This window comes from Falco biarmicus, chromosome 15, assembly GCF_023638135.1.
Source record: "Falco biarmicus isolate bFalBia1 chromosome 15, bFalBia1.pri, whole genome shotgun sequence".
Classification (NCBI taxonomy): Eukaryota; Metazoa; Chordata; class Aves; order Falconiformes; family Falconidae; genus Falco; species Falco biarmicus.
In genome coordinates, this window is record NC_079302.1 from 918,861 (window position 1) to 935,690 (window position 16,830).

The following is a 16,830-nucleotide window of genomic DNA, read 5'->3' on the forward strand; positions in this document are numbered from 1 at the left end:
CTGGGCCCCTGGCACAGGACAAAGGCTGAGAAACAGCGTCCCAGCGGTCTGTCCTGCTCCAGAACCGGGGCCTCAGGGGACGGACTGCTCACTGCCACACAGACCCACTGTTTCCGATACCACTTCCGAATTCTGGTGTCTGGAGGGCTCTCCTATTTAAACACAAGGAACTGACAGACAACCCATCTTACCAGCAAGGTTACACGTGCTCTCTGGCACTTTGCATTAATTCATGTCATTAAACCACGGCAGTAACTGAACAGCCACCTATTTCTTAACACTTCCAGACTGTACCCATGAGCTGAGAAGACTTTAAAAATAAATCAAATTTCCATTGGGTTTGCTCTGCAGAAAGGCATGATTACAATGCATTTCTAGCTATAGCCCTGTAGTTCTCAAACTACTTTGCCTCAAGAGAATCTCCGTAACGGAAAGGTGTATGGCAATACACAGGAGACTGCACTTTGCAAAGTACAATTATGTGTCAGAAAACACATGAAAAGCTATCTAATAAAGTGTGACTAGAAAATGCAAGGAAGAACCTTACCGCAGATACGTGTATTGCTTTCACAGACAACAAAATTACAAAAATCCTTATCCCTGAGGCACATAGAGTATGAAAGGCAGCTTTTTAATCAGCAAAGGAATCATAATGAACTCCAAGGACAGGCTGCAAACACTGGAGAAAAACATTTTTGTGTTCAGATCTCATCACACCTTTCTAGCACCTGGACAAGTACTGCTGCTCATAGTTGACAAGCCCTCTCTCAGGGTGATATTTCACATGAACAGTTTAAACATTCTCCAATTGTCTACACTGATTTTACTCTCTGAAATTGCCTGGAAAGTTTTTCAAATTCTGCTCTTACCATTTCACATCATCTGACCTTGTCACGGCCAAATGTTAAGAATCAGTAAGTCCTATCCCACTGTACTTGCAAAAAGCAACAAGGCACAGCTTTAAATCATTGAATATTGACTCATTTTATTAATCACTTCATAATTTGTTTCAACCAAAAGACAATACACACAGCAGAAGTCTAATGCACCCCATGAAAATGTTTACATCTGTTATGCTCCTCACTCACCTAAGACTCAGCATTTATTTAAATTTTTCACATCTCAAAAATAGGTCTGCAGAAGTTAGAATGCCACCAGGCTCCCTGCTCAAATGGCATGTTTTTACTTTAAATTTGGTTGGGTTTGTTGGGGTTTTTAGGGGGGTTTTTTTGGTGTTTTTTTTTTTTTTAACTATACTGTCAAAGAGGTGGGATGGGGCTCTATGTAAAATGTAAATTACAACATCAGGAAAGAAAAAGGAATATACAGGAATAGAGTGAAAGTTCAGAGGGAGGAGTCCAGTAGCTCCTTCCCTCACAGCTCCCAAGTAGAAAATGAACACATAGAAAGCGCACCGGCAGATCTAAAAAAAAAAAAAGTCATCTTTGCTGCTCCATCTTGTAGCTAGTACCAGCCTTGGGGAAGGCACTAAGTCACCTTTCCCAGCTATTCCAGCATCTTCTGAGTTATATATCCAAGGTACTGTATAAGTGGCAGTCCCCTCACTGATATTGCTTCAAAAGGTTGTTCAAGGCCATATTTTGTCCAACCAAAACCTGGATGAAGTAAAAATCTTAGGACTTTCCTGTCTCCCCTCCCCTTTCAGGCCCATTACGGCCACTATTCTATCATTTTTTAACTCAAAATACATTCACTTGAAAAAAATCCAGATAATCTCTCAAGTCTGTGTCTTGCTCCCTTTATATTCCCCTTACACTGAAGCAAGGAAAATGCTGACCAGACATGTAAGAACCGTTGCATTTAACCGGTAGAAAAAAAAAAAAAAAAGACTCGCCCTATCCTCCGAGTGCCTCAGATCTGGACATGTGAGCACCCTTCAGTGAGAAAACAAAGCAGCAACACAGAGCTTAAGAGATGCACCTAGGGGTCAGGGAGCAAGCAATGGTATCTAGTATTGCAGATACAGGAACATGTGAAACCTGGCCTTCCTTCTGGCATAACATTAGTACCCCATCCCACAGCCAGGAAGGGAAAGAGCTCCAAGGACAACAAGAACGTTTGGCTGCTACAGGGGAGTACTTCATAGCCAAAGATGGCTTCAAGCAAATGCATTTCAGGTACACGCACCACCTCATCTCAGAAATACATGACAAAGTGCTTATTCCCCTAAGCACACTGTGCAAGGGTGGCTGAAGTTGCCAAGAACACCGTAGGAGTTTACCCTACAAGCTTACCAGAGACCAACAGCAAAACTCAGCTGTTCTAGGGGACAGAAAACAAGTACAAGAGGGACAATGTAGGCTGTTCCCAACTATGTGCAACAAACTGGCCAGGTGATCTCCCCATCTAATCTCCTACACCAATGCTCTTTCTCAACAAAACCAAATGGAGACTGATGTGTGCCAGCTTTCAGTACAAGTGACCATGTACAACTGTAAGGAGAATGGGAGAACTTACAGGAGTTCAGAAACTAAGGCAAAGACTTTCTCTTAGCTTCATATCTGACCTCAGAGCTCACTAGAGTCTAGATTTCACATGCTCGGCCTTCAACACTAAGGAGTTTGAGCTAGTGGGGTGGTGAACAGTCACAGCTGCAGTGAAATCAGCAAAGGTAAATGCTCAGCACCCACAAATGGACTTCAGTTCAGCCATTTTCTGCGAGACTGTCTGCTTCATACTTCTAGCTGAAGCACAGTATCTATCTCACCACTGACAGCCAAGGCATGACCCCGTCACAATCCAGGATTACTTTTAAGGAAATCATACATCATTTGGCTAGATTTTATAACTCTATGCTGATGCCAGTTCCAGTAGAATAATAAAGCTCTTTGCTAATACAAAGGCCCAAGCCTGTTTCATCAGTAAGGCAGTAAAAACGCCCTCCAAGAAAATATAAACTTCTTCCACTACACAGACCAGCACTGAAGTCAGTGACAGTTGGTCCTATGCTATATTACTTAATGCACTTAAAACCACAGCAGACTGAATAACCTTTACCGGCCTCCTGCTCCCAATCCAAGGGCAGAATAGGTCTTCATTTTTCCCTAAGTACGCCATGCACCACTCTTGTAATGTTTTTGGCAAGGACTGGAGCCTGTGTTAGCACTTTTGGAGACACAAAAAGCTGTGCCTGAGCTTGCCACCAGAGCGCTGAATGATCACTATCTGGAAAGCTCCAGAACAAAATTAAAGCAGGTGTGCCATCCATTTCTTTTGAGAAAGCACTGGGTTGGAAGCTGGAGTAACTTCAGCTTACCAGCACACTCATGGATGGTCTAATATATATTCTCCCTTCTTCTCCCTGAAGAGTGCTGAACATCTGAATAGTTTTGCTACACTGCTTTCTGTCCTATACATCACCTCCATGAGAATTCACAGAACTGTACTACCTTGACAACAGTTCCCACTAGGAAGCATAACCAAACACAGCTTTCTGTAAGCTTAGAAGAGTACTGGACCTCACATCTTTGGATCCAAATACCCAAAACAGCTGGCTTCCATTCAAGAAACAGTTTAGTTAACCTTCAATCTGAACCTAACTTGCACACTTCTCTGAAAGGGGAGCAAGGAGCAAAACTACAATGATCAATTAAGTTACAAAATGGGAAAAGGTCTCTTTAAACCGCATGGTCTTTATTTCAGTGCCAATATTACAGATACAACACAAATATCCCAGTCAGAAGTAACTCAAATGGAATCCAGGGGGTCTACAACAGGCTCTGGAAATTAAATTGGGGAGGAGGTCTGGAATAACTGGGAAGAGCAACTTTGCAGCATAGTCTCTGATGAGCAGGAACAGAGCCCCTGCTCAAAGACTGATCTACAAAACAGAGTAAATCTTTTCTACCATAAACCACAACTACTGGGTTAAAAGGCTTTGAAACAGTCTGTGGTAGAAAACCAGCTGCTCCTCGTATCTCTACACCTCTCGTAAATCACCGTGCTTTCTGGGGAAGCTACAGAAGACTGTGAATCTGCACAGCTGTAGCTACTGATGGTAAGAAAGAAAATTAAAGTATAAGGTCTTCATTTCCAAGTACAGCACCAAAGCAATTTTACCAACGCTCACTAGCACCTCTTTTCCTGCACTGTGCCAGGTTTGCAGATGAACTCCCAAGGCCTAACTTGCTCTTGGTACGTATCACATAACTAAGAGGTGGGTGTATACAATAATGCACTGAATAGGCCATAAGAAGCCTCCAGTCCCTTCAGATATTGGGGATACAAGAAGAGGCAGGGCAGCCCGACATTCCCCAAGTCCCCAGTCTGAGCCCCAGATGGAAGTGCCTGAAGGAATCCAGCTAGTAATGTATGACGACACATCTTGCCCACCCCAGGGGAAAAAGACAGCAGAAAGAAGGGACAGCTGTTCACTTGCTGCAGAGAGAAGAAAGTTTCCCTGCTAGAAATTCCAGACTTCTCTTCCAACCAGGCTGTGTTTCTTTACAGAGGGTCGGGGGGGAAGGAAGGGAGGGGAAGGGAGAAGGGAACGTTGCTTCTGGCTGTGAATGCGTGTGTGAGGGAGTGCACAGTAGTCTCCACAAGCCACCAGCCTCATCAGCAGAGGAGAGGAGATTAGTCTTAATAGATATGCTTCAAAGTCAGCAATCACTTCAGGAAAATTCCTCCTCATCAGCAGGTCTCATCTGTTCCCCATGCCCATGGTGCAGTTTGGGGGATTGCCAAGGATCACAACCTTCTTCCCAGAGTTCTTTTGATTGGGTGGGGTGAGAATAAGAATGGTGCCAGAGCCTCACTGCCAAGACTGAGGGGGGAAGTTGTTGACTTCTGCTAGATCCTGCATTGCTGAGCCCTTGTGATTATATGTCAACTTGATCCGCATACGTAGTTGTTGCTACAAGAGAAAAAGGGGGAAAAAGAACAACAAACACAAAACAAATTCAGGTCTTCATTAAAGGTCAGCAAATCCTCCCATGTCCAGCTCCCCTCCCTTACCCCACAAATACAAAACACAGACCTCTTCCTCACCACAAGAGCTTGCTGGAAGGATGTGCAGCGTAAGCTATGACACTGCAGGTAAGTGCTTAATCTGGTAGGATGTTGTTTGGGCACTGTAATTTCAGTTTTTCTGAAAGCTTGTACCTGATCTATAGCACAGCTTTGACTCACATCTCTCTTTGCACTGGCCCTGCTCTCACAAGCATTTAAGTCCTTAAATAAAAAAAATCACTGCCTTAAAGTCCCAGCTAACAACGGAAGAAAGTAGGGGCAGATCCAGACTCCGCTGCTCTGCACTTCGGCTCACAGGGAGCGATGTCGTTTCCCGTACTAGCTGTTCACTCAAAGCAGTGGTCTGGAAACTTCAAATATTGCATAGAGCAATAGCACTGTGAAGGAAATAGCCTAAAAAAGACTAGAAACAGAGTCTCTAAGAACACTTCCTCCTGCTGTGAGTAAAATAACAGAATAGCTCAGAAGTTGTTTTAGACTGTCATTTGGCTGTCATCTGGTGGCCCTTAATAATAGCTAGAGCACAGCATGCTCCACCCAGGTTCTCTGTTCTCCTTACTCTCAAAAAAATCTTGCTTCCCAAAAACCCTAAAAGGAAAAGCAAAGAGTTGGCTGTTTCTGGCTCTTTTCCCCATACCTACAGTTAAACATGCAAAAGGGATAGCAGAGGAAGGGAAAGAAGGATGACGACTGCTCCAACCAGCCTCAAGATAAAGAAGTTATACTTTATCACCAATATATCACGATAATCAGTGTCAGGTTTTGTTATATTTGGCATTGTTTTGGGAAACTGGCCATTCATTTCAATCCAGCACAATGACAGTCCATGTCCAGGTGAAAAGACTTTTTTTTTTTTTTACAACACTGACAAGACAAACAGCTACCTCCTAGGTAGCAAGGCTGTTGTGAGGTTGCCTCCCTGAGTATTCCAGCTAACTACACTAGCTCGTGACAGGGTTCTTGCAAAGCTGTACTTTCAGGCAGTAGCAATCTAATTGACAGTAAGAGATGCACAAATGCCTGAGGTAGAAGAATTAGAAAAGGGTAGTAAAATACTATTTTGCACCTCTGTATTCTGAAGTGTTCATAGGCATTCTGGTGTTCCAACAAGAAAGCATCCTACTATCTAGGTGTATTCTACTTTGTGGATCCCATCTGAGGTGGATATACTGCAACTTCTGGCACCTTAAAGGAAAACTCCTAAGCTCTCTCAAGTTCAGAAAACAGCTTTCAAGGTGATCTTTGAAAGGTGCTCCATGGCACCACAGAGAAATTCGTATCAGATGTATACAAGACAAACAGTAACTAGTCTTGTACCTTAATACAGGCAGAGGGGAGCACACTGCACGGAACTAAGGGATGATGCATGGACACCACAAAACCTATGCACTAGAAGATAGCTATTTGAGTGAAATCTTGGGCTGAGATTTGAGAATTTTTCCAATTTGTACATCAGTCTAGCAGCAACACTTAACTACAGCAGTACATAAGTGTTAACCTATGAAAACCTTAAGGTGTTTCAAGTTCTCCAAGATCTTTAACATCTTAATGTATTTCTTCCTCTCTGGGACACCCTTATCTCAATTTTATTTTTCTTTCTGATGCCATCTAAATACCTGCAAAGCCTCTTAAGGCCACACCCCACCCTCTCCTCAAGTCTGCTGTATCACAGTCTTTAAGCCTGCCTCTGAAGGCTGTAAAACAAATGAAATTATGGTTAAATCATACCTAAAAGATTCTTTCCATCAACCATTTAAAACTACACTCACCACATTAAAAACAAATGACACCACTTAAGACAATTTTGTTAAGATTATGGATCAAGCTATTTTTTGTGTAACAAATATTTCAAGTAATGCCGCTGCATTGAAATAGCAAGAACAAATATGGAATATATTTATATGGCAAGACACTTGCCTTTCAAGACATCACATTTACAACATACAGTCATGAGGCTGAGCTCCCCTAAAAAGGTCATCTAAAAACTTGTTTAACAACCATTCCAATGCAAGAGACATCCATGAATTCAAGAAGATAGCAAAGCTGTGAATCTGTTTCAGCAGCATAACCAAATAGAAGGCCAAATCTGAGCCCACAACCTCCTGGCTTTTTTTGTAACTTTTCCTAACCCTAACCAAAACAACTGTCATTAAAAACACATTGTTCACTACCATCACTCCTTATCTCTCATCAGAGATGCATCCTTAACTGACTGCCACTAAATGCATGACTCCAAGACAGCATCTTTAATAGCTAATCTTGGAATCACTCACCTTTTGTGGATTCAGGACTTTAATGACCTGTGTGATGGTCCCCGAGTTAAATGCAGGGATGACACTGCTGCTGGGAGACAGGAGCTGCAGCTGGAATGTCTGAACAAAGAGCAAAGAGAAAACAATTTGATGCTTAAGTGAGAACAAAGTGATTTGTTTGCACTGACAGAAAGCAAGGAAAACTTAAGAGTTCAGTTTCTGGCTCTGAACAATCAGTTCAACTCCCTATCTGTAAAGAACAAAATATTCACTGGCCCACCTGCCTTCCACATAAGTAAAATCCAGATAGCCCAAAAACTAGTGGGTGGGGGCTTACTGTAGTGTACCAAGATCAGCACCAAGATGTACTGTTTCAAGTGTCACATGCAGAGGAACAGTTAAGTCTGCTCAGCATACCTGTAACTTTGGGAGGCCTGTTCTTTCCCTGATTTCTTCCTATGGCAGGCATGAAACCAGTCTGAATTAAAGTTAGAGCATTACTAATTCCTAGAAGTGAAATTCCCTTAAGTTAATTTATCTTCCCAAACTTGAAGAACATTCCAATCGCATCCTACTTGAATGGTCTGCGCTCCGTTATAAACTAGGCAATATCCGTCTCCCCTGTTTTGTGCTGCAGCTAAGTGCAAGGGGAGACAATTCAGTGTTTAAAGGAAGATGATCACTAATCACCATGTAGGGACTCATTTACACTTTTATAAGCAACTAATAGCTTAAAAGATTTTTTCACGTATTCATAGTGGCAAAGAGCATGGTATATTTCTTGGAAACTAAGAATAAAGGGAAAGATTAGCGTTTACCTTGCAAGTTTCTGTCTACATGAAAGCACCATTCAGGAATTATTTGCAGCTGGCCCTCAACCTATCACTTAGTTGCCCTAAGTGGCTCTACCTTTGGTACTGCAGCTTGGAAAACAAAATCTGTCATATCCAGCTCTGTGCTGTTGGAGGCCTGTATCGTGATTACAGTGACACTAGGGTTGGTGTTTGACCTCTCAAAGGTGAAGTCAATCTTCAGCCCATTCTTGTTGTACGCAGTAATGGAGGGGATTCCTGTAGAAAACAAAAAAGCAGCAGACTTATGGAATCTGGAGATTAATTCTCAACACCATAGAACGCATTTACTTGACCCCAGACGAACTCTAAGATTAAACACACTCCCTCTTTCTCCTCCAGTGTCTGTGCCACACTTCCAAATTCCCCCTCCCCCCCTTTTTTTTTTTGACTATCCCTTGTTTCCTGTTTTAGTTGGGTGCTGTGGCACTTCAGGCTAAAGAATTTACACATCCCTAACCTGCAGCAATATCATTGAAGAGAGGCTGTGATGAAAGTCCATCAAGCAGGAACGGAGGCTGTGCTATCTGCGGCACAGGGGCAGATACTGGAGAACCTACAAGAAATGGTGAAGTATTATTACTTAGCTGTCAGGAAATAAAGAGTAAATAACTCCTTCTCTGAAGATCAACTGCTGTGCATCATATTTCTTTAGATGAAGCTCTGCAAATCATCTGTGTTGTCATCCTCCCCTTCTTGGCTTTCATTAACATGGATTGGCTCCTCTTGAGCTAGCAGGCATTCAAATGGAATGAATTCCGCACATCTCCCAATCCTCTCTGGAAAGGCCCACAGCATTCCCAGGGTGAAGCATGAAAATACTCAAGTCTCACCAGCTAATCATGCAGAGTCAACCTGTGACTTTATTTCCTGACTCCCACCTGTATGCTAACATGGATCTTGGGAAGTGTGAAGTCTAGGATGATAGAAAGTCAAGAACCAGCCAGCCCTCATGCCGCCCCAGGACTGAGAACGCAGATTTTTAAGAGATGCAGCCTGCTCACCTGTTAGGTTGAGGTCTCCCAGGAGGTCAAGGAGCTCTCCACCAGCAGAGGCTGGCTTGCTTGTAGGTGCAGTGGGGATTACAGGTGTTATATCACTTCCCCCCAACAAGTCCAATAAATCATTTGCCTAATGAGAGAGTGGATGGAATAGGTACATATTCAACTTCCTGTTACTCTCCCTTGCAAATGTAATGGATTTTACTTGCTCTCAGACTGAAGATCAACAGAGCTGCAGGCCAGTCAGAAAGGTTCTTAATTTGGCTATGGTCCCATGCCACACGTGAAATCTAGTTTCCATGCTCTTGAGACCATAAAGGCAGCGAAGGATAGAGTTCATGCACACTGAGACAGGTTGGGGGATATAGGTCTTTACCCCACCCTGCTCTTGCACTCCCCACAGTGACCTCTTCCGCACTCCTGTTCTTGACACTAGAGCCACTAGAGCAGAGAGATGATGCAATCATCACCAGGCCAGAACCAGCAAAGAGGCAGAGAGGGGGAGGGAGATGTTCTCATTTTACTGTTGACAGTGGCTGGTAGTGTGGCCTGACAGGCAGAGGAAGCTTACCCTAGATCAGTTTCCATTACCTGGCTAGCAGGCTGCAATCCAGAAGGTGGAGGTTTGGTTTCCAGTACTGCTGGCTCTGTCTCTCCGTTGGTCTGTACAATCTCAGTAGGGCCGTTGGTGGTGACTTTCTCCATTACTGGCATTCTCTCAAGCAGGGCTGGCCTGAAAGAAGCTGACATAGTCACACTGTGCCATCTTCCTGGATCCCAGTCTAAATACACAGACATTCAGGAGATGATATACACAGGGCAACCTGCCTTTTCCTTTTAGTTCCAATGCAGGAAAACTGTACGACTGCATGACAGCTTCAGGCAGTCCGAAGTAATCCCTAGCATTCTGTGCCAGTGTAAATACATCACCTGAAATCTGAAAGCCAAGCAAGCCTTCCCGCCTCCTGTTTTCCCCTAGTACTTGACACAGTTTCCACCATGGGGCTAGGATAACAAACCCAAGACAAAGATTAAGTAATTTAGCAATGGTGGATTAACTGCAGGCATGGGACACTTGACTGCTCTGTTCCACATGCAGCTGAGTCAGAGTCAGCTCATTTGACTTCTCTTTAAAGAACAGTTAACCCCTTAGAACAGGTGATGATGTTGAAAAAGCAAATCACCATGCTTTCATTTAACCAAATGAAGTTGAGCCCCTGAGAGTACCTTCCTGAAATGATGCAGAGACTGAAGAGGCATGGGATCTAGAATACTGACATCAAACCAAAAAACCTGTATGGGGGGAACTAGTCTGTAATACAAGAAAGGACATTAGCCTTGCATATCAAGCCACAAAGTGCTGCACGTAACAGGGGTAAGCCACACTGTCTACATGTCTTCTGGGCTGCGAAAGTGTTCTAGTGCCAATAAATCCAGCAATGGGCCACGTTTTTGACCATGAACAAAGTCTTAAGGAGCAGAAACTATTAAATATTGACCTTTACACTGTAATGAACAGCAGGATATACTGGGGGGTGGGGTGGGGGGTGGCCATGGAATACAGATGCTCTCTCATAAAACCAAATGAAGTTCACATATATTTTTCTGAAGGGCAACGCTACCAAAACTATGAATAGCACACACTGCCAATCTAATCAAAAGCCAACTGACTGCCAGACACCACCATCTACAATGGTCAACTCAGATCCAAAGCCTCTCATGCTAGGTTTTTCTCGACTCATTCATAAGGCTTCATGCAAAGCCCTAGGCAGCTCATGCACCCTAGCTCATTAAAATGACTTTTCCAAGAACAACTTGAGTTGCTGCATGGATCCCATGGGAGGAGAGAAAAAGAGGAAATCCTAAGGAAGTTGTGTCCTACACATAGTGAATAGGATGGTACTGTTGGAAAAAAATGATTGTAAAGAGCCTTTGAAACAAGCTTTGGAGGCCCCTAGAAACACAGTCAGTATTTAGTTCAGCGGCACCCACTTTCTCTGTCCTCTTATCTAGACTCTAAAATGGATGTGCCTTCATCCAATGGAATCTTAAGGAAAGTTTTCAAGGGTGGATGACGTTAATCCCCAGAAGATGTCCTCCAATCTTAGAATCCTCACTGAACAGAACAATCTACGGTGCTCCTACATACCAGCAATTAACTATTGCATGTGGCAGATTAAGGACTATTCCGCAAAGAATTACAGATTTAGTTATTTCCACAAAACAGGGTTTTAACTTTCTCAAACAATCACTTGAGCAAAGCAACGATGAATGGGGACCTCTCAATGATAAGGTGTAAGGAGGTTAACATGCTCATGAATTGTAAAACATGGATGCCGAGCGGCAGAGTGAAACAGAATGTCTTTTCATGAAGAATTTGAGATTTTAAACAGATACTACAAGAAGACAGAGTAAATTGAAAAGATGTTCTAAAAATTTAAAAGTATTAACAGTTGGAGTAATTACCTCAAGTTCAGAGCACAGCTTAGAAGGACAGGTCAATGGATCCCCGCATGCTTATTTCATAGACATTTTAAAATCAATTTGAACCGAATGACTACGGTAATGTCATGCTAAAAGCTACCTGTGCTTACTCAGCTAGCAAATTTAAGATTCAACACCTACAAGCTGGTCAAGTTCAAGCTCAAAGCAGGGCAAATGTTTTGGCTGAGAGTCTGACCACAGAACAATCTCTCAGGATATGTTAAGTTTTAAAACACTAACCCTATAGATCAGGGAGGGATTGTAGTTCCTCTGTAGGATTACAGATTCTATCACCAGACAAAGTTCTCAAAGCACAAAGTGTGGTACACAGGAGATGAAAGTAGATGATAATGATCCTCTTCAAACACCAAAACTCATCAGCACTTACCTCATGTGATCATATTTCTTGAAAAGTGCATTATATTCCACTGCCCTCTGCTGTAGCTCCACATCGATGCTGCTGCCGTAAATGGAAACTACCTTCTTAATGCGACTGTGTGTGGGCAGAGGGAAACAGAAGCAAACAAAAAAACCACAGTATGAAATTAGCAGCAATAAGCAAGGGATTAGCATGTGTCATCCAGAAGACACTATCTGGCCTCTGCTCATCAAGTGTCCTGTTTAACTTATTTAAAACAATAGTCACTGGCTGTTTTCCCGGAGTATATATGCAACATCCATTTTTGAACTGTCCCTTCACAACAGCAGCAGCAGGTGATTAATATACCACCACAAAGCACATCATAAGAAAGCTCAGCCACCCACACTGAGAAGCCATTGGTAGCAAACAAGGCCATTTTCCTCTCCATCAGCAAAAAAAGGAACTGGAAAGAACAGCTTATTGAAGTAAAGACTTATACTTCTTCCCCATAAAGGAGTTTCCAAACAAAAGCAACGTGGATGAAATGCCTACACAGTAGAGGACATCCACAGAGAAAATTGTACAAATCAGTGGAAGTCTTCCACCCTGCAAGCAAAGGAAGACTGTAAAAGACAACAAATAACAAAAGAAAACAAACAAATTACTCTTGTAAACCATGGGAGCAGAACACGTCCAAGGAATACAAATGATGCCAGCATATTTGCAACAAAGCCCTGTGCAGTACAACAATGAGAACTCACTTGACAGTGCAGGTGAACCTTGTGGAAAGCTTCATGATGGCAGTAAGAGCGTAGCCTCGTGTAACAGATGCAGACATATTAGATATCAGGACGCTCTCTAAAATATCAAGAACTTCATCCTCTGTTGCCTGAAAGTACAGAAGCATTAGGGTGAGACAGAGAGAAGCTCTGCAGCAAGCCTTCCAGAGCATACTGTAAAAACCTGTCTCTTGCTTAATGGCCACGCTGTACCTCCTCCACAACTTTGTGAGCCTGTAGCATTGTGTTCAGAGTGTATGAGACATGTGCATCTAGGTGGAGATCTTAAAGTATTAGTTTTAAAATACAGTTCCTGTTCCACACACTGAAGGGCAGGTTTATCACCAAAATACACAGCTAAGACCTTAGCAGATACCCTGCAAGCTAGGTCAGCAGTGAAACCACACCACTCTGCCAATGGTAGTTGTGTTCTGCACAGCAAAAGTTCATGCAGCCCAATGGGAAGGAGGCTTCTGTCCAGGGTCCATCACCACCATGGACATCAATGCTAAGTAACTGTTGCAAGTGTTCCTCTCACATAGCCAGCATCAAGCAGCTCCAGCCTCAGCCAGGTACACAGTTGTTCATTTTTCCCAAGCCATACCTGTATTGGTTCCTCTTCTTCACACTGACCAGACACCAGAAGATCTCCATACTCTCCTATGCACCAAGAGGCCACTTGCACCAGGGGCTGCTGTTAGAAGAAAAATCAGACGTCTCAAATAAATACAAAATTTAACCATCACCATTTCCCAGACCAAGCTTAGCCCTCCTTCCAGTCAAAGTAGTTCTTCACAGCAAAAGAAACAGGAATATTTGATTCGATCAAGAATCCCATAAGAGAATTAGAGAAAATAAAAAGAACATGAACTTACAGAAGACACGCCTCCTCTGCAATCTGTTCCTTGGAGCTAGACAGTGTGACGTTGGCTTACCTTGAGACACTTACTAAACATGCTAATTGCAGTACAACAAGGAAACTGAAGCTGGTCACATTTGGTATTACCTGGGAGTAATCACCAAGGATGGCTTTGTAGAGTCTCTGAACAGTGTAGGCATGCATCTCCACACTATTAGTTATTAGCTGAATCAGATTGGGAACAGCATCATCACGAACATAACTTCCTGCCTGCAAGAACAACTGTTGTTAGGTCTCACTATCCAGCTTCTCAGTAACACCCAGCATCTGCTGATATCCTTTACAAAGCCACCCAATGTGCATGGAAATAACAAAAAAAAAATATCAAAAAATCAACCTCTCCAACCCCAAGCACTTTACGGTTGATTTTGAGCAGGCTCAGATGAGAAGTAGTACAGGACAGTACATTTTCCTAATGAACTCAACCATACTCAGAGAAATCCGTATTATCAATATGCCAAAATTGTCAGGAGCATAAGAGCATGGACACAAGAATCCCATGCTACAGCAGGAACAAAAAGCAACCCAGAAAACTTCTGTTAGATGGAAGGCTTTAAGTCAAAGTCACCCTGGGGGCAGAATGCAGCTCATTCAAACATTTGCTCAAAGCCAGCCTCTATGCCAAACAAGCACAGGACCCAGGAACTTGTCTGCATATCACTCTTTGGTTAAAGCATAGGAACAGGGAGCTCAGAGGGAAAAATCCCACTTTAAGGCCAAGAAAGTATGTGGGGCAATACACAATCACAACAGCTTTGGCACTGAAGGGAAAATGTATACTGTTCATAACTGTCCTGTTTAGGCACTCTGGCACTGAGAGCAGAGCATGCAAAAAGAAATTAAGTGAGCCCAATTAGGTCAACTAAGTGAGAATCTAGCAGCCAAAAGAAGCAAGTTAACTTTATTGAAGGAAGTTCCTTCACTGAAGTCACCTGAGAGCAGTTCTCACAGCTAACCTTCTAATGGAAATCAGTTCTCAGTTCAGAATAATCTACTTTTCTTTGTTTCAGGGTAGGAAAACAGCACACAAGCCAGACTCACTTCTTGATGAACTTCTCAAATTTGAACACTCATACTGATAAAATAAATCTCTTCCCACCCCTTTGCCTCAGGGAACACACTGCCTACCCAAGTTATCAAGATCACTTCCCTCTTGTTTGCCAAAATACTCCAGTTCCATCTCAGCTGTGATTTTTATAAAGTCAGTCATGTAGGTAAAGAGTAGTAATTAAACCCAAGGAAGAGGAACTAGAAAGGTTTGACACCGTTTCATTAAAAAGCTTTGATAAACTCAACTTGGAATAATTCCAAGAATTTTTTTCACCCCCTTTCTCTTTGCAAGTCACTTCAGGCTGTATTCACTCCCCCCTGAAAGCACTATATATTAGAATCACAGACAGCAAAGAGCTGTCCTAACTTAGAAGCTAATGTGATTATGGCAGTAGAAAGCACTCTGCTACATGCTGTATTCTTGTATGATTTCAGAAACACACATTTCTAAAAAAACTCAGTCATATTTACAGAGTTTACATATTTCTGACTGTCTGCCTTGGGTCACTACCATATAAATACATTTTCTCTGTATACTGCAGCATTTGTTATCTGCCAGCCTTTATAGCCATCTCCAACTTGATGATGAGTAACTTCCTACAGATATAAAAATTTTTTTATGTAGTCAGACACAGGAGAGGCAATTTCACTTACCGTTGTTAAGACTCTCATAATTGTGTCTATGTGCCAGCGTTTGGAAGGAGCGTATCTGACAAAATTAAGAAAACAAGTTAGCGAGGTAACTGCTAGCCTTCAACACCAGCAAGAAATTCATCATCATCATAACATCCCCATTCAGTTATTTTCTGGCCTACTGCTGGGGGGACACACATGGGGATGAGACTGACACCAACACACACAGCCCCCACCCCCAAAAAAACCAACCACACCCACAGAACAGAACACCAGATGCTTCAAATTCTTTGACTTTTTTGTATTAGTGCCAACATTAGAAAGCTGAATGAATACACAAGTCTGTATAATACAGCACAGCCATCCCTTGCATATACAATACTTCAGAGTCAGGCTGCTGATTACAATGGCTCAACAGTAATGAGATCATCTCACCTGGGCAACTAACCAGAGAGACTGTGTGCATGGAGGGGAGATGGGGCCAACATGTCAGCACAATAGCTGTTCCAAAGCGCAGCAGATATAAATATATTAGACTGGTTTGGCGATATAAAGACTATCCACATGCGACACTAGTGCGTCCTGTTCCTCAGAGTGTGTTAAAAGCTGATAAACCACAGGAAGTATCAACAAATGGAGAAGCGATGGTCAACATATTCTCTCTGGGGGGGGGGGGGGGTGAGGCGTGGAAGAACAACACACAAAATGCTCACAATTCCAAGGATGTACAAACAATTAGTAGCAAGTAAATTGACCCCATACTTTTCAGCTGCAAGAAATATTCCAGATGCACAGTCTGCCTTGAACTCTGGTTCACATGAATCTAGGAAATACAGCAACTCCTTCATCATTCCACGGACATTGTTCCCATTAACAAGAGCAAAACTCAGTTCCATTGCACGCCTAGGGCAAGAGACAGAAAACCAATAAAGTGTTTTCATCTAGTGAAGTCAAAAAACCCCAACCAAGTCCAGCTACTCAAATGCACTTATCTTTTAATTAAGAAGAGAGCAATATTTATGAATCCTGTGATAACGATCTTCCACATTATATGTAGCAGTATTTTTCTGTTCATGGGTGGACAATAAATACCCCCCACCAAAAGAACTAAGGGGGAGTGGGGGTGCAGGGTGCTCTAGAAACACCTATCCAGATGTTCTAAAGGCTAGAAATATCTTTCAGCAGCCAGAGTCCATCAGCATTAATGTCTGACTGTCCAAATATTTGCAGCCGCGTGCTGGTCATTTCTGACACACAATTGCAGCAAGTAATTCATGCTACATACAACACACTTTTTGCAGCTTCAGGGATCCAGAAGAGACCTGTTTCAATCTCCAAGTATTAGAGATTCTAATACAGTAGAGATTTAAAATATTAACTGATAAGCTTTATTGTATCCTGTCAAATACACTACATAAGATTTCTAGAACCCCAAACTACCCTGGTGCTCTTTTCAGAACCCATTCACCCACACAAGCTGACTCTACCGGCTCTTTGCTACTCCTTGC

The 16,830-nt window shown here is 42.7% G+C and overlaps 1 protein-coding gene across 2 annotated transcripts in view; it reads right to left on the reverse strand.

Moving 5' to 3' along the window:
• Positions 1-965: 965 nt before the first annotated feature.
• AP1G1 (adaptor related protein complex 1 subunit gamma 1) overlaps positions 966-16,830 on the reverse strand; it is a 51,709-nt gene continuing 35,844 nt past the window's right edge. For both annotated transcript variants that reach the window (XM_056360590.1, XM_056360592.1), the window contains exons 12-23: positions 16,085-16,225; positions 15,344-15,398; positions 13,727-13,849; positions 13,325-13,414; positions 12,703-12,830; positions 11,969-12,073; positions 9,688-9,829; positions 9,100-9,226; positions 8,556-8,651; positions 8,154-8,314; positions 7,266-7,364; positions 966-4,876 (exon numbers count right to left, since the gene is read on the reverse strand). In XM_056360590.1, the coding sequence (XP_056216565.1) occupies positions 4,775-4,876; positions 7,266-7,364; positions 8,154-8,314; positions 8,556-8,651; positions 9,100-9,226; positions 9,688-9,829; positions 11,969-12,073; positions 12,703-12,830; positions 13,325-13,414; positions 13,727-13,849; positions 15,344-15,398; positions 16,085-16,225 (1,369 nt within the window). In that variant the 3' untranslated portion in view covers positions 966-4,774. The remainder of the gene's footprint in view (positions 4,877-7,265; positions 7,365-8,153; positions 8,315-8,555; positions 8,652-9,099; positions 9,227-9,687; positions 9,830-11,968; positions 12,074-12,702; positions 12,831-13,324; positions 13,415-13,726; positions 13,850-15,343; positions 15,399-16,084; positions 16,226-16,830) is intronic.